General features: G+C 38.3%; 1 protein-coding gene across 1 annotated transcript in view; it reads left to right on the forward strand.

The window, feature by feature from the left end:
• Positions 1–24,724, forward strand: part of LOC127634078 (receptor-type tyrosine-protein phosphatase mu-like) — a 360,097-nt gene that overhangs the window by 263,025 nt on the left and 72,348 nt on the right. Inside the window, exons 17-18 of the mRNA XM_052113498.1 lie at positions 23,014–23,165; positions 24,203–24,277. Of these exons, the coding sequence (XP_051969458.1) occupies positions 23,014–23,165; positions 24,203–24,277 (227 nt within the window). The remainder of the gene's footprint in view (positions 1–23,013; positions 23,166–24,202; positions 24,278–24,724) is intronic.

Below are 24,724 nucleotides of genomic sequence, written 5' to 3' on the forward strand. Positions count from 1 at the left end.
CTCTCACTCAATTTCAATTTAAAGTACTTTATTGGCATGATTGTGTTTACATACAATATTGCCAAAGCATTAATACACAAAACAGAAAATGACTAGACAAATAATAATAATAAAATAGTAACAAATAACAATAAAGATAGAATTAAACTATAATATAATACACACACTCATACACACACTTTCTCTCTCACATACACACACTCACTCTCACACACACACTCGCTCTCTCTCTCTCACACACACACACTCACTCACACACACACACTCACTCTCTCTCTCTCTCGCACACACACACTCACTCTCTCGCACACACACTTTCTCTCTCACACACACACACACACACACTCTCTCTCTCTCTCTCTCTCTCTCTCTCTCTTCGATTGGCCCGTCTAACTCGAGCGTTCTAGAGGCCTTAATTGAATCCTTCAGCAAGAGCTTCGGCAGAACGAGAAACAAATGAAATGCAACGAGAGGATGCACATTTGTCTCTGCTAACAGCTCCTGCGCAGTGCAAAACAGAGAGAGGTAGAGCGCGAGCATTCCCACTTTTACCACAGGGCGAGTGATCACACGAGTCAGATAATATGGCACCGACATGTTCCACCAATCGGATCGGGTGTTTGCTCCAAATGTTAATGGGATAAGATGAAGGTAGAGTAGGAATGTTTATCAACAGTAATCAGCCTTCATAACTCAATTACAGTTTAATTAACGGTGAATAAATGGATGCGTGCAGACTACCTCAGGATTAAGAGAGCTTCATAAAACTTCCCACAGGAGTTCAAATGAATCGTTATCACAGTTATGGGATTATAAAATATTAGACCCTCATATAAACCTTTGAATTTCAGAGCGTCAAGACAAACTTTTATGTTGGCCATCAAAAGCTCGGTTAAAATTTAAGCTAAGTTTAGAGGTGTGAAATCTGATGGTCACATGGATATTTCTGGCAGCTAGCTAGATAATCAGATTAAACGTCAGATAATTGTGATGTTTTCCCATGCACAATTCATTACCATGAGGCTAGGGTGTTGTGGGTCATGTTCAGGGTGGTTGTTAGGGAGTTGCTAGGGTGGTTGCAATGAAAAATGTACAAATAATCATAGAATTCGTGTGTAATTTGTGTCAATGATGGTAGACGTGCAACTACCTGTAAATATTTTCCTCCATAATAACTGAATATGCAGCCAGCTAGCAAAAAATAACAAAATGTGCGATATGGCTAATACGACTTAAAAAGACCCTTCATTATTTTTACATAAAAATGATCTTACATTTCCAATGAATTCCCAAAATTAAAGGCTTATAACTCGACACAATGTACAATGAGGGTCAAGTGTTTGCTATCATTGTAAAGAAAGGTTTTCACAGATTTTAATGATATAGATTATGATACATTCTGAGACTCTCAGCCTATGAAACTGCTGAAAAATCACACCAAAAATTGTTGTTTTGTTCTCAATCATGTCGACTGTAACTGAGAGAAAGTTTGTGTTGATACGACAAATCAATCAAAAGTTACAACATTACAAATATAATTGATCATAGTGTCCAAAAACATCTCCAAACAAATAAAAGATAATAATTGTACATAAGAACTAATTACACATGCAAACACAACAATGACTAAAGGTTTGCATAGCATGCAGACATGATTTTAGTCATGAGATTTCACAGAATGAGTTTCATTCTGTGTCATTTGAGTCATCATTGAGTCTGTGTCGTGTATTTGGCGCCATCTCCTGGTGGTCATATGTAACATTGTGCTTCATGTGGATTATCTAATGATCTATACATCTGATTATCTTGTGTGTGGACTCGATTGAAAGATAATCACAGACTCTAAATAATCATATGAGATATTTTATGTTCTGTTTATGTTTCGTGACGTTATAAGTGAAAACGCAGCATATAAGCAACACCAACATAATAGTCAAAGACATATATTTAGCTGTTACTCGCTATATTTATATCTGTGAGTAAAACAAATAGTCTGGTTGTATTCAACATATGACACATGAATATTTGATCAGTTTGATGTTTTTACTGATTGCAATAATATGCACAGGAGCACTTCTGATTTATCTGTACATTTTAAAGCACTTGTTCAGTTTTGGTCATATTGTCTACATGCATTATAAAGAAGAGCTTCTAAACTTTCAAACGGAACTGGAGTTATTAATATTTTGATGATAATTTAATTCATGAGCTTAAAGGGTTAAATATGTCAAAAATAATATCTAGGAATTGTATTTAAAATTAACGAGTGGCAGTGAATTAATACTAATACAACAGACTGGACAAACTTGCATTTATTCATTTTAATATACAATATATTTGTTATGTGTTGATTCTTGGCATGCCAGTGACCGCCGGCGACGTTTCCAGGATTGTACTCTGTTTAGTTTACGTTATGTTTTCTCTCGTAAATGTTTGTAAACCTTCATATATCTCTAAAGAACTGAAGTGTGTCGCACACAGCATGATGCTTTTATTCAAACGTTACTTCTGGACGCAGGCTTCAGTAAATATTTAGTCTAACGTTAGGTGCCTCCTAAGTTTAGTTTGTCTAAACTTGTTTTGTCGCTTGGCAACGGCTTTGTCCAATCATACAATGACATAATCAAGAGTGCTAGTAAACGATTCATCGTGATCAAAAGAACGCTGACATTTAGTGAAACGCAGTTGAGCATGTGCATGTGTTATTGGAGACTCTTATTTAAAACCGCACAGCGAATGTTGTGATTAACGCACCTTTGTATACCATACGACTGACACCTCGACATCAGGTATTCATCAGAGTGTGAGATTCCAGAGGTCAGAGGTCACGTAAGATGCTGTCCTCTGTACTGGTATTTGAAGGCATGCATGTAACAATGTAACAGAATCTCTAGTTTTCTTAACATTTGCATTTTGAAGTGAGAAATAGTTTGTTTTTCGAACTCTCTCTCTCTATATATAAAGTGTGGTGTTATACAGGGCAATATAGCCGCACGATAGCCGTTATATGCTATATGTGATATAATTGAGCGCATTAATAAATGTTTGAAATGTAAGATGCATGGAAAGAGGAGTTTTATTACTTGAGTGGCTAGTTTAACCTGAATTAACCCTTTGAAGTCAAAATAGAAAAAGAAATATTCAAAACAAGAATATATATATATATATATATATATATATATATATATATATATATATATATATATATATTTACTCACAGGTATGCATATCTACAGCAAATAACACAAAACCAATAATCCAACAACGTAAATGTTAAAATAGTTTGAAAAGTATAAACACAAGACGTAAACAATATGTGTGTTAACATGATTTTACGTCATTAAATCACTCACTGACCACATCTGTGGAAACTTATAGTCAATTATACAACTTAGTTGTCATGACGACGTAACACCATAAACACTAAAACACCCGTAAAACGATGATTTAAACGACGTTACAGCTCAAATAATACACAGAAGAATTAGTTAATTAATTAAGTGGGTTTTTGATTACATATATAAAATTATAATCTTCACATTTCTGCCTTTTAAACCGTCCAAATGCCCCATTGACTTCCATTGTAACTGTCTCACTGGAACACAGAAATATGGAAATCAGCATTGCTTGACTTGTATTGAACCCGGTATATTGCTTTGGACACCATGTATCTTTATTCTGGAATGTGTAATGGCTGAACATCAGCCTTGAAATGCTTTTACACGAATAGCAAAGTTTTAGAAATGACAAGACAAAAGTTTAAGAAACACAGTCGGCAGTGCCGGTGTAATGGCACTCATATTTACTTCCCGCATGTTGCTGTAGATGAATGTAAGTTCAAGGAGATGCAGAAGGTCTGTGTGTGTGGAGAGATCTGATGTGAATGAGGTATGTGGATGTTTTAATAAAGTAATGCTACAGCGATGTGGGGTTATAGTTTAATGGACATGATAATGCCGTTAGTGTTAGATGAGGTGTTGTACTCGCTGTCGAATGTGTTCTCGTCGTTTTGATAAGAGTTGAGATACTGTATCGTCAGTAATGACAGTATGTCTGTACAGTACTGCTGTATGAACATATATGGTACTGTTCAAGATAGTTTAGGGTTTGTTTATTGGGTCAGGAATCAAGAACTAGTTCTTGTTCAGAGGTATTCTTTAAAAAACCAGAACCGTATGTATTTTCATGACTTTTGTTTTCATTAATATTTCCCTGTGACGTGAAACACACGTCATGACCAGTGTAGTCCGATTCATGAACAAATGACTCTTATGAACCGGTTCTTTTGAATCTACAGCGTGAAACACACATCATGACCAGTGTAGTCCGATTCATGAACAAATGACTCCTATGAATCGGTTCTTTTGAATCCACAGCATGAAACACACGTCATGACCAGTGTAGTCCGATTCATGAACAAATGACTCTTATGAACCGGTTCTTTTGAATCTACAGCGTGAAACACACATCATGACCAGTGTAGTCCGATTCATGAACAAATGACTCCTATGAATCGGTTCTTTTGAATCCACAGCGTGAAACACACAGCGTGACCAGTGTAGTCCGATTCATGAACAAATGACTCCTATGAATCGGTTCTTTTGAGTCCACAGCGTGAAACACACATCGTGATCAGTGTAGTCTGATTCATGAACAAATGATTCTTATGAACCGGTTCTTTTGAATCTACAGCATGACCAGTGTAGTCTGATTCATGAACAAATGACTCCTATGAATCGGTTCTTTTGAATCCACAGCGTGAAACACACATCATGACCAGTGTAGTCCGATTCATGAACAAATGACTCCTATGAATCGGTTCTTTTGAATCCACAGCGTGAAACACACATCATGACCAGTGTAGTCCGATTCATGAACAAATGACTCCTATGAATCGGTTCTTTTGAATCCACAGCGTGAAACACACATCATGACCAGTGTAGTCCGATTCATGAACAAATGACTCCTATGAATCGGTTCTTTTGAATCCACAGCGTGAAACACACATCATGACCAGTGTAGTCCGATTCGTGAACAAATGACTCCTATGAATCGGTTCTTTTGAATCCACAGCGTGAAACACACATCATGACCAGTGTAGTCCGATTCGTGAACAAATGACTCCTATGAATCGGTTCTTTTGGATCTACAGCGTGAAACACACATCATGACCAGTGTAGTCCGATTCGTGAACAAATGACTCCTATGAATCGGTTCTTTTGAATCCACAGCGTGAAACACACAGCGTGATCAGTGTAGTCCAATTCCTGAACAAATGATTCTTATGAACCGGTTCTTTTGAATCTACAGCGTGAAACACACAGCGTGACCAGTGTAGTCCGATTCCTGAACAAATGATTCTTATGAACCGGTTCTTTTGAATCTACAGCGTGAAACACACAGCGTGACCAGTGTAGTCCGATTCATGAACAAATGACTCCTATGAATCGGTTATTTTGAGTCCACAGCGTGAAACACACATCGTGATCAGTGTAGTCTGATTCATGAACAAATGATTCTTATGAACCGGTTCTTTTGAATCTACAGCATGACCAGTGTAGTCTGATTCATAAACAAATGACTCTTAAGAACCGGTTCTTTTGAATTTACAGCATGACCAGTGTAGTCTGATTCATAAACAAATGACTCTTAAGAACCGGTTCTTTTGAATCTACAGCATGACCAGTGTAGTCTGATTCATGAATGAATGACTCTTATGAACCGGTTCTTTTGAATCTACAGTGCGAAACACACATCATGACCAGTGTAGTCCGATTCCTGAACAAATGATTCTTATGAACCGGTTCTTTTGAATCTACAGTGTGAAACACACATCATGACTAGTGTAGTCCGATTCCTGAACAAATGATTCTTATGAACCGGTTCTTTTGAATCTACAGTGTGAAACACACATCATGACCAGTGTAGTCCGATTCCTGAACAAATGATTCTTATGAACCGGTTCTTTTGAATCTACAGTGTGAAACACACATCATGACCAGTGTAGTCCGATTCCTGAACAAATGATTCTTATGAACCGGTTCTTTTGAATCTACAGTGTTAAACACACATCATGACCAGTGTAGTCCGATTCCTGAACAAATGATTCTTATGAACCGGTTCTTTTGAATCTACAGTGTGAAACACACATCATGACCAGTGTAGTCCGATTCCTGAACAAATGATTCTTATGAACCGGTTCTTTTGAATCTACAGTGTGAAACACACATCATGACCAGTGTAGTCCGATTCCTGAACAAATGATTCTTATGAACCGGTTCTTTTGAATCTACAGTGTGAAACACACATCATGACCAGTGTAGTCCGATTCCTGAACAAATGATTCTTATGAACCGGTTCTTTTGAATCTACAGTGTGAAACACACAGCGTGACCAGTGTAGTCCGATTCCTGAACAAATGATTCTTATGAACCGGTTCTTTTGAATCTACAGCGTGAAACACACAGCGTGACCAGTGTAGTCTGATTCATGAACAAATGACTCGTATGAATCGGTTCTTTTGAGTCCACAGCGTGAAACACACATCGTGATCAGTGTAGTCTGATTCATGAACAAATGATTCTTATGAACCGGTTCTTTTGAATTTACAGCATGACCAGTGTAGTCTGATTCATGAACAAATCATTCTTATGAACCAGTTCTTTTGAATCTACAGCATGACCAGTGTAGTCTGATTCATGAACAAATGACTCTTAAGAACCGGTTCTTTTGAATCTACAGCATGACCAGTGTAGTCTGATTCATGAACAAATGACTCTTATGAACCGGTTCTTTTGAATCTACAGCATGACCAGTGTAGTCTGATTCATGAACAAATGACTCTTATGAACCGGTTCTTTTGAATCTACAGCATGACCAGTGTAGTCTGATTCATGAACAAATGACTCTTATGAACCGTTCTTTTGAATCTACAGCATGACCAGTGTAGTCTGATTCATGAACAAATGACTCTTATGAACCGGTTCTTTTGAATCTACAGCATGACCAGTGTAGTCTGATTCATGAACAAATGACTCTTATGAACCGGTTCTTTTGAATCTACAGCATGACCAGTGTAGTCTGATTCATGAACAAATGACTCTTATGAACCGGTTCTTTTGAATCTACAGCATGACCAGTGTAGTCTGATTCATGAACAAATGACTCTTATGAACCGGTTCTTTTGAATCTACAGCATGACCAGTGTAGTCTGATTCATGAATGAATGACTCTTATGAACCGGTTCTTTTGAATCTGCAGCATGACCAGTGTAGTCTGATTCATGAATGAATGACTCTCATGAGTTAGATTTCTACAATGCAAAACACACAACCTGAATGGTTAAGAAGAATCAGAACTGGAATCCTGAAGCTTTATGTAGTCAGTGTTGGTAATTTGAGTGCACTCATCAGCCTGTTGCATGTTGATTCTCCACAGCGAGTGATGATGACGGCAGTCTGTGCAGTTAATGTGACTCTTTATGACAGATGGCCGTATTGTTGACGCTCTGGTGGTGAGCAGCAGATGTTTATAAGGCAGATTCACCTGCAACAGTTTAATTAATCTGTCAACACATTATGTCTTAATATATCTCCACATCTTATGATCCTTCATGCCTGAAGAGCACATTCACATAAACACGCGTCACTCCATTTCAACGACAAATCAAGATTTTTACACTCTTTATTAAGTGCAGGTCATTAGAAAACGATTTATTCTCAGAAATATGACCAGTATTATCAATGACACAAACGGAGATGTTAGACAGAATGTTCAGTCTCAGTCACCACTTTCATTAAATGGTAAAATGATGAAATGCAAGTGAATGGTGACTGAGATTAACATACTACTAAATATCTCCTCTGAAAGTCATACGGGTTTGCAACTTCATGAAGGTGAGTCAATAATGACAGTAAATACTTTTATATTATGGAGAAGCGTGTAGTTTGAAGTTCCCGGACTTATTCAAGTCAAGTCCTTGCACACTTTAACACTACATTGAGACTATTTGCATGATACGTATATACTCTATATGAGAGCTCGCGCAGCGCGCTGTTGTTTTAGTATGCATCGCCAGCACAGAGAATGCAGCGAGCCTTGCGCTTGTCAAAGTCTGTCAGAGTAAATGTGCAGGTGACCTCTGTATCTGCAGGAAGTGCATTTGATGCGCCGCTGACAGCTCATGTCAGGCTTCACTGCTCATTTCAATACATCATCATCACTCATACATACTAATATAAACATCATGCTAGTTTAGAATAAAGTCCTCAAACAAAGTGCATCTGCGATTCTGCTGTATTCGTGTTATCCTGCATTATACGATATGAACCCTATTATAGGCTCAAAGTCAAAGAGTGGATAGTCCCACTTCAACAATGCTCTATTATCTCCGTTTGTTATTTTTAAGCCTTAAAGGAATGTTCTGGGCTCAACACACGTCCATGAGTTTGTTTGGAAAATTACTGTAAACCAAAAAGCATCAGTGCATGTTTTCCCCACTGAATGTATTGAACTGTTGTGAACATATCAGAGAGTGTTTAGTGGGATTAGTGTCTCCAGAGCTCCATTACACACATGTGAATCGTGTCAGCACACATCCGCCAAACACCCATATGTATATCTGTAAATGAGGAAGATGTATTCGCCTGTGGTCAAGATAGCGCCTCGCTCAAGGGTGCATCTGCCGCGCGGCTCCCTACGGCCATCATCGCTCCTGACTGCGCACAGCACGGCAGGGGCTTTATTTATGTTCCTCTCCTGGAAAAGCAGAGAGCTTCTGTTTAAAAGACACTTTTTTTCTGGGTCGCTCAAACTGCAGGGGGTTCGGGTTAAACCTCAACTGCAGGTGTTTACGCCTGGAAAAAAAACTAGCGTCTCCAGTTGCGTTTGAAAAATAAGAACTAAAGAGGCAGAAATGTAAAGGTTTGGGGATGTAGTCTGTGGGGACGGTGACTAAAGAAGCCCAACAGCATCAGATATGCATGAGCACTGAATCAGGACTGTGTTGTGAGTGAAAGTGCTGCAGGACGGCGCTTCTGTACTCCGCTTTGTCCTTCTTACCGTCCTAAGATGGTTGGAGGCCGTGTGAAAAGTAAAAGTACAGTTTTCAATGTCAAACTTTATTTGTTAAACCTGCACTAAACTGGAGGGTTTGGTGTGTCCCTGTAGAATTGTTTTCCTGAATGGATTCTGCATCCGGAATATAAATAAAATGGATCCTAATTTAAATAAATTATATTATATAAAATTTTAATTAAATAAAAATAATTTCAAAATACAATAAAATTAATGTTTTAAAAATAAATATTATAGTGCATGGTAATGGGAATAAATTGCGAAGTGGAAGTCTGCTGCATCCTCATTGGAAGAACACGCTAAGCATAATGGCATAATAATGGCCTAAAAATGGCTTAGTAATTGCACAATAGTGGCCTAATAATAGCTAAATGGCATAGTAATGGCTTAATGGCCTAATAATGGCTTAATGGTTTAATAATGGCCTAATAATGGCATAATAATGACTTAATGGCTTAATAATGGCCTTATAATGCCTTAATGGCCTAATAATGGCATAGTAATGGCCTAATAATGGCTTAATGGTTTAATAATGGCCTAATAATGCTTAATGGCCTAATAATGGCATAATACTGAATTAATGGCTTAATAAATGGCCTAATAATGGCTTAATAATGAATTAATGGCTTAATAAATGGCCTAATAATGGCTTAATAATGGCATAATAATGAATTAATGGCTTAATAATTGCATAATAATGGCCTAATAATAGCTTAATGGCATAATAATGACTTATTAATGGAATAATAATGGCTTAATGGTTTAATAATGGCATAGTAATGGCGTAATAATGGCTTAATGGCCTAATAATGGCATAATAATAATGGCCTAATAATGGCTTAATGGCCTAAAAATGGCATAATAATAATGGCATAATAATAATTGCCTAATAATGCTTAATCGCCTAATAATGACATTATAATAATGGCCTAATAATGGCTTAATGGCCTAATAATCGCATAATAATAATGGCCTAATAATGGCTTAATGGCCTAATAATTGCATAATAATAATGGCCTAATAATGGCTTAATGGCATAATAATAATGGCCTAATAATGCTTAATGGCCTAATAATGCTTAATGGCCTAATAATGGCCTAATAATAATGGCCTAATAATGCTTAATGGCCTAATAATTGCATAATAATAATGGCCTAATAATGCTTAATGGCCTAATAATGGCCTAATAATGGCTTAATAATAATGGCCTAATAATGCTTAATGGCCTAATAATTGCCTAATAATTGCATAATAATAATGGCCTAATAATGCTTAATGGCCTAATAATTGCCTAATAATTGCATAATAATAATGGCCTAATAATGGCTTAATGGCATAATAATAATGGCTTAATAATGCTTAATGGCCTAATAATGGCCTAATAATGGCTTAATAATAATGGCCTAATAATGCTTAATGGCCTAATAATTGCATAATAATAATGGCCTAATAATGCTTAATGGCCTAATAATGGCATAATAATAATGGCCTAATAATGGCTTAATGGCATAATAATAATGGCCTAATAATGCTTAATGGCCTAATAATGGCATAATAATAATGGCCTAATAATGCTTAATGGCCTAATAATGGCATAATAATAATGGCCTAATAATGCTTAATCACCTAATAATGGCATAATAATAATGGCCTAATAATGGCTTAATGGCCTAATAATGGCCTAATAATGCTTAATCGCCTAATAATCGCATAATAATAATGGCCTAATAATGGCTTAATGGCATAATAATAATAATAATGGCCTAATAATGGCTTAATGGCATAATAATAATAATGGCCTAATAATGCTTAATGGCCTAATAATGGCCTAATAATGGCTTAATAATAATGGCCTAATAATGCTTAATGGCCTAATAATGGCCTAATAATGGCTTAATGGTCTAATAATTGCATAATAATGGCTTAATGCCTCAATGGCGGGGGCAGTGGTGACTCAGTGGTTGAGGCTCAGGGTTACTGACCAGAAGGTCATGGGTTCAAGCCCCAGCACCACCAAGATGCCACTGTTGGGCCCTTAACCTATCTGCTCCAGGAGCGCCGTATCATGGCTGACCCTGCACTCTAACCCCAGCTTAGCTGGGATATGTGAAAACTAATACACTTCACTGTATATATGCCAAAATCGGTGTGTGTAATGTGTGACCAAAATAAAGGATTCTTCTATTCTAATAATGGCATAATAAGCCTTTATTTTGGGTATGCCACTGAAGCACCTTCAGAGCTTAAAGGGTTTAGGATGAACTGTGGTTATTCTTGTAGTTACTATAGTTTTACTATAATACCATCGTATTTTTATTACCATCGTTTTCATTTTACATTGTAGCATGGTACAAGCATGTTTAGATCTTGGTATAGATGAGTGTTTATAATACTTACTAATATTAATATATTGTCCACCTGACGCTTGCTGTTTATCTCCAAACTCATTCACAGGTTAATATGCATTACACTTCCAATGACATCACCCGTTAAGTGTCACTTTTGTGGCAGATGATTTGAAGTAAAGCGTTAAGTGATTAGCTTCCCGTCAGGCAGAAATGTTGAGCATCAGTGGGAGACCGGCCGCCATATGGAACGCAGCTGAATAAACAAGATTGATTCAGAGGCCGCCGCGGCGGGGATCTATGCTAGCTCTGAACCGTCCATTTACACAGATTACACTGGGGCCAGTTCAAAGGTCACCTGCTGCTTTTTTCCCCTTTAAATCGTTGTAGAAACACAATTACATCGCTTAGAGTTTCCACTGGCTCTCTGTACTCTGAAAGACTCATGACAGGAAGTCACAATATCTAGCATTGTTTCTCTTCCTTGAATAAAAGCGACGGGACGCTCTGGTATTATTGGTTCTTTGTGTTCGCGCAGCGTCCTTTAAACCGAGTGTTTCACGTCAGTCATTAGTATTTTCCGCACAGGAGCAATGCGACAGCGAGACGCTCCGTGATTACGGTGCCGCTGTCATTTCTGCAGCTTTCCTCTCACACTCTAATTAGTTTTTAAGTGTAGCGTGAGAATGACTGCTCGGAGACTAATCTTTGCAGAAGTGAGCGTCTGAAATGTATGCCAATTTAGACGATGGCAAGGCCCTGTACATTTGAAGCCGTTATTTACGCAGTGACACGAGAGATTTAGTCTCGAGCCACTAAAGCGAGATCTCAGGACTTTTGAAGTGTTATTGCTCATTGTAGTACATCAGATTTCAATAACTGGGAAAATACATTTGCATGCAGTTGGAATATGAAGAGAGGCATTTGCCTCATTAGCATATGGGCGGAGTCAGTTTAGAAATTGTAGACAGAATGCACTGCTTTTTATATGCATGCATACACTATAATTCCTATATACTCTATATTAGCCTATAATAAAATGTGCAGAGTAACCATATGCATATGTTGTATTGTGAAAGAACAGATCTCAAAGTAAGCATCTAACTTTTCTTCACTAATTACTCTTTACTAATGCAAAATTAAATGTAAATGTCCACTTATAATAATAATAAAACAAGTAAACGGTCACTTACTGAAGCGTGCATACAATGCAAAGTTTAAGCTGTATTTAAAGAACTGTTATTTATTGTTATTTATTTATTAATTCTGTCATTTACTCACTCTCATGTCGTTCCAAACCTGTATGACTTTCTTCCTAAAGATGTTTAGCAGAATGTTTAAGCTGTTGAGTGGTGACCAGGTGTTATTTTTGGGGCCTGATTGTCGTTTGACAGCCGCTTGTGTCACCGTATGCTTTTACAATATGGAAAAGAGCAGCTTGGACATTTCATCTTGTGTGCTACAGAAGAAAGTAAGTCACACACGGGTTTGTAATGTGAGTAAATGTTGACCTGATTTACATTTTTAGAGAGGCGAACGAGGTCACGCAAAACAGGCATGACTAGCAATATTAGCTTCAACAACCCATCCAAGCATTAAATGGATAACAGATGAACATCCATCACGACTGCAGCAATGCTGTTAACGGCGGCTCGCAAACTAAAATAGTGCATAACCGCCATCCTCTATTTACATGATAACGAGTCAGCTGTTCTTCTTTCCTATATTTCACGGACATGACATCATAACGCAAGGATGTACGTCATAAGCTAGCGATTTTACGCCAAATCCTTCATGACCGCTCAAAATACGAATCACTTAGTAAGGACATTGTTTTGATTGTTTATGTACTCAATCGATGCAAAGAATCGTCCGATTATCCATCAATGAGTCAAAGTTCCTTCATAACATGATGATAAAACCTGATTAGCAAACGTTTGCAGAGACAGCTGTTCAAAATACGGTAGATCATACTGTAGAGCAAACACTAGCATTGCGGCATTGTTTATTAATTTAATTGCTTGGTGTCATCTCTGCATCTCTGCCTTTATTTTTTGATAACAGAGATATCAAATCGGATTTGTTCCACATTTTCCACAGCGCCAGCTAGCATGCAGTACGTGTGTGTGTGTGTGTGTTCACTCAAAATCCCCTCTGGCCTGATGGCGAGCATCTGTCTTTTTTCCATTTGTAAAAGCTCCGATTGCTGTGACCTTCAGTGGCTAAACGGATGAACAAGAGGGAGAGAAATGGCTTTACTTTCATTTATTTATGTTTAATGTGCGGCTGCAGGTTTGGCCAGGCACCGGCGCTCTGTTTTTGAACACTTAATGCGGTGCAGGATCCATCCGGTCGCTGCTGTGAGTTCCATTAGAGATACGATCGCCCCTCCGGCAGACCCCTGAGACCCTGAGCGAGAGAGACCATCAGACCACACAGCGCATTAAAACAGAAAGTTTTCTCCATTCACCCTGTGCAGATGGCCATATTAATGTTCCGGTTAGATGCATTTATCAGGTTCTGGGTTTAGATAGCAACTGTCCAGAGAGCTTGATTATGGTCTTGTGTTGGTTTTTGGCAATGTCTATGCAAGAGCAATGCCAAAGTCCCTTTAAGGCAAGTCCGTTCTCTCAGCTGCCATCTTGGCAGTGCCACCAGACAACTATTTGTGGTGCGGAGGTGAAACGAAACGAATCATTTTGGCAAAATAGAGCGTGACGCCCAATTTTCAGCCGTCTTAGTTCCAGAAGTATTTGTTTCATAGTGACTTCATAAAATCCTGACCAAACCGACCAACTCTGAAATGAATCACAACAGTACAAACTATCATTTGAAGCAAGAAAGTATTTTAAAATCAGACGAAAGTGCCAGACTGTGTACTTAACATCTTGAATGAGGGAATGAACTACAGTCCCTTAAAGCATTGGGAATGATGTCATCAAATTCAAAAATATTAAACTATTGATTTAAAATTGTTGATTGCGAGTATATATTTGATTTTACTGGAAAATATTCAGATATTCACATAAAAAAAACATAAAAAACTTGATTGCATCATTCACAGTGCATCATGGGCTGCAGAGCTCAGATACATTGAAGTCTATGAAGCAAGTGATATTTATACGAGTAAAGGGTCATCACATGACTCGTGTCAGTGCTGCAGAATACATTGAAGTCTATGAAGGGAGTGATATTTATACGAGTAAAGGGTCATCACATGACTCGCGTCAGTGCTGCAGAATACATTGAAGTCTATGAAGTGAGTGATATTTATACGAGTAAAGGGTCATCACATGACTCGTGTCAGCGCTGCAGAATACATTGAAGTCTATGAAGCGAGTGATATTTATACGTGTAAAGGGTCATCACATGACTCGTGTCAGTGCTGCAGAATACATTGAAGTCTATGAAGCAAGTGATATTTATACGAGTAAAGGGTCATCACATGACTCGTATCAGCGCTGCAGAATACATTGAAGTCTATGAAGCAAGTGATATTTATACGAGTAAAGGGTCATCACATGACTCGTATCAGCGCTGCAGAATACATTGAAGTCTATGAAGTGAGTGATATTTGTGACCCGTCACGGAAACCAGTGACACAAGTCGGCAGCACAACTTGTGAGCAAAATGAGAAACAAGTGTTTTTTTCCAAAATTGGTGATTTCCGCTTTTTTGCAGAATCTGTTAGTTGAGATCATGAAGAAGCCTCTCCATGTTTGAGATAACAGTATTGGTATATTTAAAAGCGTACATTTTGAGGTTGAAATCGGCTTGTTTTTCGGAGATTCTAGCATGCAGTAGGGGCGTGTCATTGTCTGTGTGTATTTCCGTACTGAATAGCCGCCGGCGCTTTTGCCCCCGCCCCTAACAGCGTGGCTACTTATTATGCAGCGCTCTAGCCGGCTCTATCTGATATCAAAATTCAATGAAGATGGACGCCGCAAAGAATGTCGCAGACGAGCTGAACCGTGGCCGTTACAACGAAAATGTTTTGAAGTACTTCTTCGACAAGCCGGATGCTTATGAACAAGCGTTCACTGATTCTGAAGACGATCTGAGCGACGATGAAAGTGGCATGATAAGACTGAATAATATCCCTAATCTACAACTGAGCGAAGATGAAGACGAGGAAGAATGTATCGGACTGGCGTCATGCGAATTATTGGACATTTAGAGGCAAACAGACGCACAGTGCAAACTTCGGAGATGGTTACATCCACAAAGAAGACCCCGACAAAGAGAAAGTGTGCCCGAACGACTTATTTCATTGGAGGCAACGAGATCTGCAAGAATACTTTTCTGTTTCTTATGGGGTGAGTTTCCATAAACATCAAAGTTTGTCGTTTTTGTTCATTCTAAGAACACGTACACGTTATCTCATGTTTAGTCCATGTTTACAGGGGGAGCTTTACAGGGGTATGGCTTATCTAAATGAGATGTAAATGAGCCCTATTGTCACTCCCAGCAGCAGAGAGAAGTGAGAACTGCACAATCTTTTGAGGCCGTTTTCTCCCCTTTTAGCTTTTTTGAGTGCCTACCTTCAAATGGCCACAACTTCTCCAAATATTGTCAGATTTCCATGTGTTACAAATCGTTGGAAAGCTTGGAGACTACACTTTCAGAATCTGTGAATAACTCAAAATGCCCCAAAACCGACTTGTGTCCCTACTTTCCGTGATCGGTCACATTTATACGAGTAAAGGGTCATCACATGACTCGCGTCAGTGCTGCAGAATACATTGAAGTCTATGAAGCGAGTGATATTTATACGTGTAAAGGGTCATCACATGACTCGCGTCAGCGCTGCAGAATACATTGAAGTCTATGAAGTGAGTGATATTTATACGTGTAAAGGGTCATCACATGACTCGCGTCAGTGCTGCAGAATACATTGAAGTCTATGAAGCGAGTGATATTTATACGTGTAAAGGGTCATCACATGACTCGCGTCAGTGCTGCAGAATACATTGAAGTCTATGAAGCGAGTGATATTTATACGAGTAAAGGGTCATCACATGACTCGCGTCAGCGCTGCAGAATACATTGAAGTCTATGAAGCGAGGGATATTTATACGTGTAAAGGGTCATCACATGACTCGCGTCAGCGCTGCAGAATACATTGAAGTCTATGAAGTGAGGGATATTTATACGTGTAAAGGGTCATCACATGACTCACGTCAGTGCTGCAGAATACATTGAAGTCTATGAAGCGAGTGATATTTATACGTGTAAAGGGTCATCACATGACTCGTGTCAGCGCTGCAGAACACATTGAAGTCTATGAAGTGAGTGATATTTATACGTGTAAAGGGTCATCACATGACTCGTGTCAGCGCTGCAGAATACATTGAAGTCTATGAAGTGAGTGATATTTATACGTGTAAAGGGTCATCACATGACTCGCGTCAGTGCTGCAGAATACATTGAAGTCTATGAAGCGAGTGATATTTATACGTGTAAAGGGTCATCACATGACTCGTGTCAGTGCTGCAGAATACATTGAAGTCTATGAAGCGAGTGATATTTATACGTGTAAAGGGTCATCACATGACTCGCGTCAGCGCTGCAGAATACATTGAAGTCTATGAAGCGAGTGATATTTATACGAGTAAAGGGTCATCACATGACTCGCGTCAGCGCTGCAGAATACATTGAAGTCTATGAAGTGAGTGATATTTATACGTGTAAAGGGTCATCACATGACTCGTGTCAGCGCTGCAGAATACATTGAAGTCTATGAAGTGAGTGATATTTATACGTGTAAAGGGTCATCACATGACTCGTGTCAGAGCTGCAGAACACATTGAAGTCTATGAAGTGAGTGATATTTATACGTGTAAAGGGTCATCACATGACTCGCGTCAGCGCTGCAGAATACATTGAAGTCTATGAAGCGAGTGATATTTATACGAGTAAAGGGTCATCACATGACTCACGTCAGTGCTGCAGAATACATTGAAGTCTATGAAGTGAGTGATATTTATACGTGTTTGCATCCCTATAATTTGTTGTGGCATTGCAAGAACAAATCTATAAATTAGAAAAGAATAAAATGTTGTTTTTTTACTACCCATTTAGCGCTCTTGCTACCTGTGACCTCACACAGCGTTGCCGACCTATTCTATGTGACTTGTTTTTTGTTTTTTACGCATACCCGAATTTCAAACATTCGTAAACATAGTAAACATGCTACTAAGACGGACAGAAAACATTTTCAATGCGACAAGTTCTTGAAAAGGAAAGGAAAATCTTGGTTTCATTTTTGGCGTGGTTACTCCGTTTTGCCTTTGTAGGGCAGAAATCTTACTTAAGCGTCAGTATGTCAAGATTACATTTACAACAACATATCTTAAACCAGTAATACAATCAGAGAGCAGTGGTAACATAAATGTAGCTTCTTAAGCTCAAATCATGTTCCATTTGCAAATTAACTCTATCAAATATGATACAGAATGTGTTTGTGGCTCATCACGTGGTTTCAATGTTTATATCGATCTATTTAAAATGCCGGAGAACTTGTGCGAACAGTTACTCTTATGTTGGTATAAATGTCAGCTTATTTAAATAAAGTAAAAGTGACCGTAATGATTATATTGTTACTGATATTTTAAAATGAGTATTTGCTGAATATACGCAACTTGTGCTTGGTTAAAATGTTGTGTATTATTTTATTGAAAATTGTAACATACATTTTATAAGATTTATTTAAAGTGCAAACTAATATTTCTGTGTATTTTCATACACGCAGCCTGCTGTCATTATAAAGATCTCATTATTTTGCATTACAGTTTTCCTTTTTACATGTCAATATAGTGTTTGGTGCATAAAATACATATGATAAAAATAGTTTTTCCCACCCAATGCTATTTTAATGTTTATGAACTTGCCCTATTTCACTTACATTGTAAGTGCCCAACTGTACCCGCCTTGTTTGTTTTTATAAACGAGGGACGAGATTAAGTGTAGTTTTTTGGTAAATGAGCATTATGCCACTAATGCTGTTGATTGAGCTTAACTTGTATTTAATCCATATTTTTAATACACTATATTTATTCAGGCTGGTCCAGTTAATGCGTATACAGGTTTTAGAGTAAACAAACCGGTAAAGCTGCTGTCAAAAAGCTGATCTGCACCACGACTTAGAAGACAGCTGCCTATTTAGGGAGAAGAGAGCGAGGCAGCTCACTAGAGTTGGGAACCGAGCTGCAATCTCAGTGATTTCGCTGTTTTCATCAGCCTCTCTACTGTGCATGGATGTTTAAAATATATGCAACATTTTCTAGAGATACTTTAAAAAGCGTTTCGTATTCACAGTGTGCTACCTGCGAGTGCATCTTGGCAGTGTTAGTGGAAATAAACAATATTTCATCACCCTCCCTCGACTGAATGTCATCATCGTCAAAGACGCCTCATCCAACCTCGCGCGCTCCATTAATTAATGTTGAATGCGACAGCTCTTTGTGCAGCTGTAGCGCAGTCGAACCCTGGCGAATCTCAGGACTCCTCCAAAAGTGTGTGTGCCGCCCGGGGCGAAACGCAGTATCTGGAGGTGCTTGTGTTGTTCATCAACAGCTCCCCTCGCACTGGGGAAGGTAGAGTCACTTCCTGTTCGCTGTGACAAGCGTTCTCAGGAGAACACATTAGTGAGCACTGCAGGTATTTCAGGGCATCCTGTCTCGGGAAATCTCTAGTTATTCTGACAAACATTGCGTGGTAATTTAGTTCTGTAAGGAACTGTAATTTCATGACAGGGAACATACGGTATAATCCTTCATTACAGCTGTTGATAAAACATTAAACGGTTAACAAAAATCCAATAGATTTACAGTGAAGGAGGGACACGAGCCATACATTATCTAAAGACCAACATATAGTTGAGACTTACGCAAGGAAGAAACCACCCAGCAACCATCCCACTATACAACAAAACACTATATATATACTATATAAATATATATAAATCAGTGTCTTCAATTTAGTTTTACATGAAGGGGCAATATTTTCCTCCTTGATTTGATTTTCTTTATGATGTCATATTTTTTAAATAATTTAAAACTAATCTAAAATCATTTAAAAGTCTCATCCGTTTATATCGAATAAATTAATACATTTATTAATGAAAATACTCAAGATTGAGAATTTATTACCTCTTACCCCATTAATAAAATCAACATCTGCCACTCATATTTATGGCATGATATGTAAAACTAGGGCTATAATATATTGTTAAGAACTACTGTGTTTTTATTTCTGGGACATTTTGGGCATTTGTGGTGCCCCCCTTAATATCAAACCCTAGTATATGTATATACAGTGGCAAGATAAATTATGTGAACCCTTTGGAATTAGCTGGTTTTTGGCATTAATTGGTCATATCAATATAGACAAACACAATGTGCTTAAGCTAACAACACACAAACAATTATAATCTTTCATGTCTTTATTGAACACATCCCATTAAACATTCACAGTGATGTGGGGAAAAGTAAGTGAACCCTTGGATTTAATAACTGGTCGATAATCCTTTGGCAGCAATAACCTCAATCAAGCCTTTCCGGTAGATGCAGATTAAACCTGCACAACGTTCAGAAGGATTTCTGGATCATTCTTCCTTACAGAACTGCTTCAGCTCAGACATATTCTTATGATATCTGGTGTGAACGGCTCTCTTGAGGTCATTCCACAGCACCTCAATTGGGTTAAGAGACTCCAAAAGGTGGATTTTCGTTTTTTTAGGTCATTCTGTAGTGGATTTATTCGATGTTTAGGGTCATTGTCCTGCTGCATCACCCAACTTCTACTGAGCTTCAGCTGGCACACTGCCACCCTGACATTATCCTGTAGGATTTTTCCCTGGCAAGTGGTCCAGGCTCCAAATCATGATGCTCTCTCCACAGTACTTCACCGTTGGGATGATGTTTTCATGTTGGTATGCGGTGCCCTTTATACGCCATACATAGTGCTGCATGTTCCTCCCCAACAATTCAACCTTCGTTTTATCAGTGCACAAAACATAAATCATCTCCATTTATAGACAGTTTGTCCAACTGTGGACAGATGAATATCTAACGGCCACTTCTAGAGAGAGTACCTATAGTACTAAATCATCTCCATTTATAGACAGTTTGTCTAACTGTGAACAGATGAATATCTAACGGACACTTCTAGAGAGAGTACCTATAGTACTAAATCATCACCATTTATAGACAGTTTGTCCAACTGTGGACAGATGAATATCTAACGGCCACTTCTAGAGAGAGTACCTATAGTACTAAATCATCTCCATTTATAGACAGTTTGTCTAACTGTGAACAGATGAATATCTAACGGACACTTCTAGAGAGAGTACCTATAGTACTAAATCATCTCCATTTATAGACAGTTTGTCTAACTGTGAACAGATGAATATCTGACAGCCACTTCTAGTGAGAGTACCTATAGTACTAAATCATCTCCATTTATAGACAGTCTGTCTAACTGTGGACAGATGAATATCTGACAGCCACTTCTAGAGAGAGTACCTATAGTACTAAATCATCTCCATTTATAGACAGTTTGTCTAACTGTGAACAGATGAATATCTAACGGACACTTCTAGAGAGAGTACCTATAGTACTAAATCATCTCCATTTATAGACAGTTTGTCCAACTGTGGACAGATGAATATCTGACAGCCACTTCTAGAGAGAGTACCTATAGTACTAAATCATCTCCATTTATAGACAGTCTGTCTAACTGTGGACAGATGAATATCTAACGGTCACTGCTAGTGAGAGTACCTATAGTACTAAATCACCTCCATTTATAGACAGTTTGTCTAACTGTGGACAGATGAATATCTAACGGACACTTCTAGAGAGAGTACCTATAGTACTAAATCATCTCCATTTATAGACAGTTTGTCTAACTGTGAACAGATGAATATCTAACGGACACTTCTAGAGAGAGTACCTATAGTACTAAATCATCACCATTTATAGACAGTTTGTCCAACTGTGGACAGATGAATATCTAACGGCCACTTCTAGAGAGAGTACCTATAGTACTAAATCATCTCCATTTATAGACAGTTTGTCTAACTGTGAACAGATGAATATCTGACAGCCACTTCTAGTGAGAGTACCTATAGTACTAAATCATCTCCATTTATAGACAGTCTGTCTAACTGTGGACAGATGAATATCTGACAGCCACTTCTAGAGAGAGTACCTATAGTACTAAATCATCTCCATTTATAGACAGTTTGTCTAACTGTGAACAGATGAATATCTAACGGACACTTCTAGAGAGAGTACCTATAGTACTAAATCATCTCCATTTATAGACAGTTTGTCTAACTGTGGACAGATGAATATCTGACAGCCACTTCTAGAGAGAGTACCTATAGTACTAAATCATCTCCATTTATAGACAGTCTGTCTAACTGTGGACAGATGAATATCTAACGGTCACTGCTAGTGAGAGTACCTATAGTACTAAATCACCTCCATTTATAGACAGTTTGTCTAACTGTGGACAGATGAATATCTAACGGACACTTCTAGTGAGAGTACCTATAGTACTAAATCATCTCCATTTATAGACAGTCTGTCTAACTGTGGACAGATGAATATCTAACGGCCACTTCTAGTGAGAGTACCTATAGTACTAAATCACCTCCATTTATAGACAGTTTGTCTAACTGTGGACAGATGAATATCTAACGGACACTTCTAGTGAGAGTACCTATAGTACTAAATCATCTCCATTTATAGACAGTTTGTCTCACTGTGGACAGATGAATATCTAACGGCCACTTCTAGTGAGAGTACCTATAGTACTACATCATCTCCATTTATAGACAGTTTGTCTCACTGTGGACAGATGAATATCTAACGGCCACTTCTAGTGAGAGTACCTATAGTACTAAATCACCTCCATTTATAGACAGTTTGTCTAACTGTGGACAGATGAATATCTAACGGACACTTCTAGTGAGAGTACCTATAGTACTAAATCATCTCCATTTATAGACAGTTTGTCTCACTGTGGACAGATGAATATCTAACGGCCACTTCTAGTGAGAGTACCTATAGTACTAAATCATCTCCATTTATAGACAGTTTGTCTAACTGTGGACAGATGAATATCTAAACTCTTTGGGATTACTCATTGTCTTTGTGTTTGTTGTTGAGTTGTAACAGTATGTAATAGATTAAGTTGTATTAAGGGCAATATTAGGTCAAAAATGGTAAAAAGAAACTCGTCAGTCAATCATTGTTTTGAGGAATGAAGGCGATACAATGCTTGTATTTGCCAAAAAAAACACTAGAGTCTTCAAGGACAAAGCACAACTGTCTCTAACAAGAACAGAAAGAGATGTGGAAGATGTGCAAATAAACAAGAGGATAAGCACATCAGAGTCTCTAGTTTGAGAATAGACGCCTCACATGTCCTCCGCTGACAGCTTCATTGAATTCTACCCGCTCAACACCAGTTTCATGTACAACAGTAAAGAGAGAAAATTAAGCAAATGCTGGGACCTTCTAGTTTGTGTTAAGTTATACATAAGTTGTTCATAAGATTTGCCTTGTGTGTCTTTTTAATAAAGAAAACTGGCGAAGAAGCGCAAGGAGACGTTGAGCAGCACGCGGCAGGAGATGACGGTGATGGTGAACTCGATGGACAAGAGTTACGCTGAGCAGGGCACCAGCTGTGATGAAGCCATCTCGTTCATGGACACTCACAATCTCAACGGCAGACGTAGGTCCTCCATTCACTTTGTTTCAAAAGTATCTATCATTACTAGTATTTGCAATGGCAAGTGTCACAATTACTATTGCTCATACTCCTCTCCTTGGCACTAACGATTTGAATGAATATGATGAAGTCTGATGGAGTCTCAGGGTTTTATTTAGCCTTTGGTGGGACTCGTGTCTCTGTGCTTCAGATTTGTCCCTGGATGTCCCGCCAGACTGTGTTTGGTAGGTCCCCCAGCAGTCCTTGGGGTCAGCAGGTCACGGGCATTCTGCTCATCGGCTTAGCTGAACCAACTCCGTAAGCCAATTATTTTTTGCAGTGTAGACTCGGACTCAATGCCAGTTTTAGTGACTAAATTAGTCTTTAATCCTAGACCAGAGTAACTTTGCTTAATATCGAGTAAATCTCTCTGTGATCACATGGCCGTGATTAATATTGCACGAACGTCCCTCAGTTTCCATTCGCCGTGACTGATGTGTCACTCCGTGAAGTGGCCGGCAAACATGTATAAATAAATAAACATGGGCTTTTAGCAGCTGAGACGCCCGCTTGCTTCATCCGTGACCTTATCTGCTGTCTGTCTCTGTAGCAGTGATTGACAGATGGGTCACTGCAGACAGCGCGCTCGTGGCAGCTGTCAACAATTCACCTGCCTACCTGCACGAACGCACCTTCAGTGACGTGTACAGCCGCACAGCACAAACACTGATAGAATGAGTGTGTTAAGTGCTGGGAAACACCCACTTTTCACCATCCAAGCATTCCTAATGGTTCAAATTGAGATTTGTTATTGTTACATTTCCTGTGTTATTTGGAAATGTTACATTACAGAAGTAAAATGGGTTGAGATAAAAAACTCTTGAATGTTTGATTATTTAATAGATAGAAATGTCTTGGCTCATTCTAGTAAGGGCATGTTTGATTACATTTAATAAATGTAAGTCACATTTAATGTTTTATTAGTCTTGAAACTCTTTTCTTTAAATTGAGTGATTTATCTCATCTTGCCTGCTTTTTATTCCTTGTGTTTGTGCTAAAAGCTGTCTCCTCGCCATCCTCGTTTACCATGAAGACTAACACACTGAGCGCCTCCGTGCCAAACTCTTATTACCCAGGTAATGCTCTGCGTTCACCTCCCGATGTCATTTACAATCATTTCCTGTTTGAATCATGTGACTTCCTGCTTTGCGTTAGTCTTTTTGACTCTGGGCTACTAAACACCGATTTCTGATGCAGTTGTCATGTCCCATCTGTTGCTTAGCACAACTGACGTTTAAAACCTCATGAAAGTGGACATTTTTGTGTAATGTTCATGTCTGTAGCTTTGACTTCAGCTATATGCTAATGTGTCCTAAAACTTGATCAGTCACTAAATGCTATTTGCTATTTAAGCGTAAACTAAATGCTAATGGCTATTTAAGCGTAAACTAAATGCTAATGGCTATTTAAGCGTAAACTAAATGCTATTGGCTATTTACATGTAATCTAAAATTATTTGCTATTTAAGTGTAAACTAAATGCTATTGGCTATTTACACGTAATCTAAAATTATTTGCTATTTA

This window comes from Xyrauchen texanus, chromosome 41, assembly GCF_025860055.1.
Source record: "Xyrauchen texanus isolate HMW12.3.18 chromosome 41, RBS_HiC_50CHRs, whole genome shotgun sequence".
NCBI lineage: Eukaryota > Metazoa > Chordata > Actinopteri > Cypriniformes > Catostomidae > Xyrauchen > Xyrauchen texanus.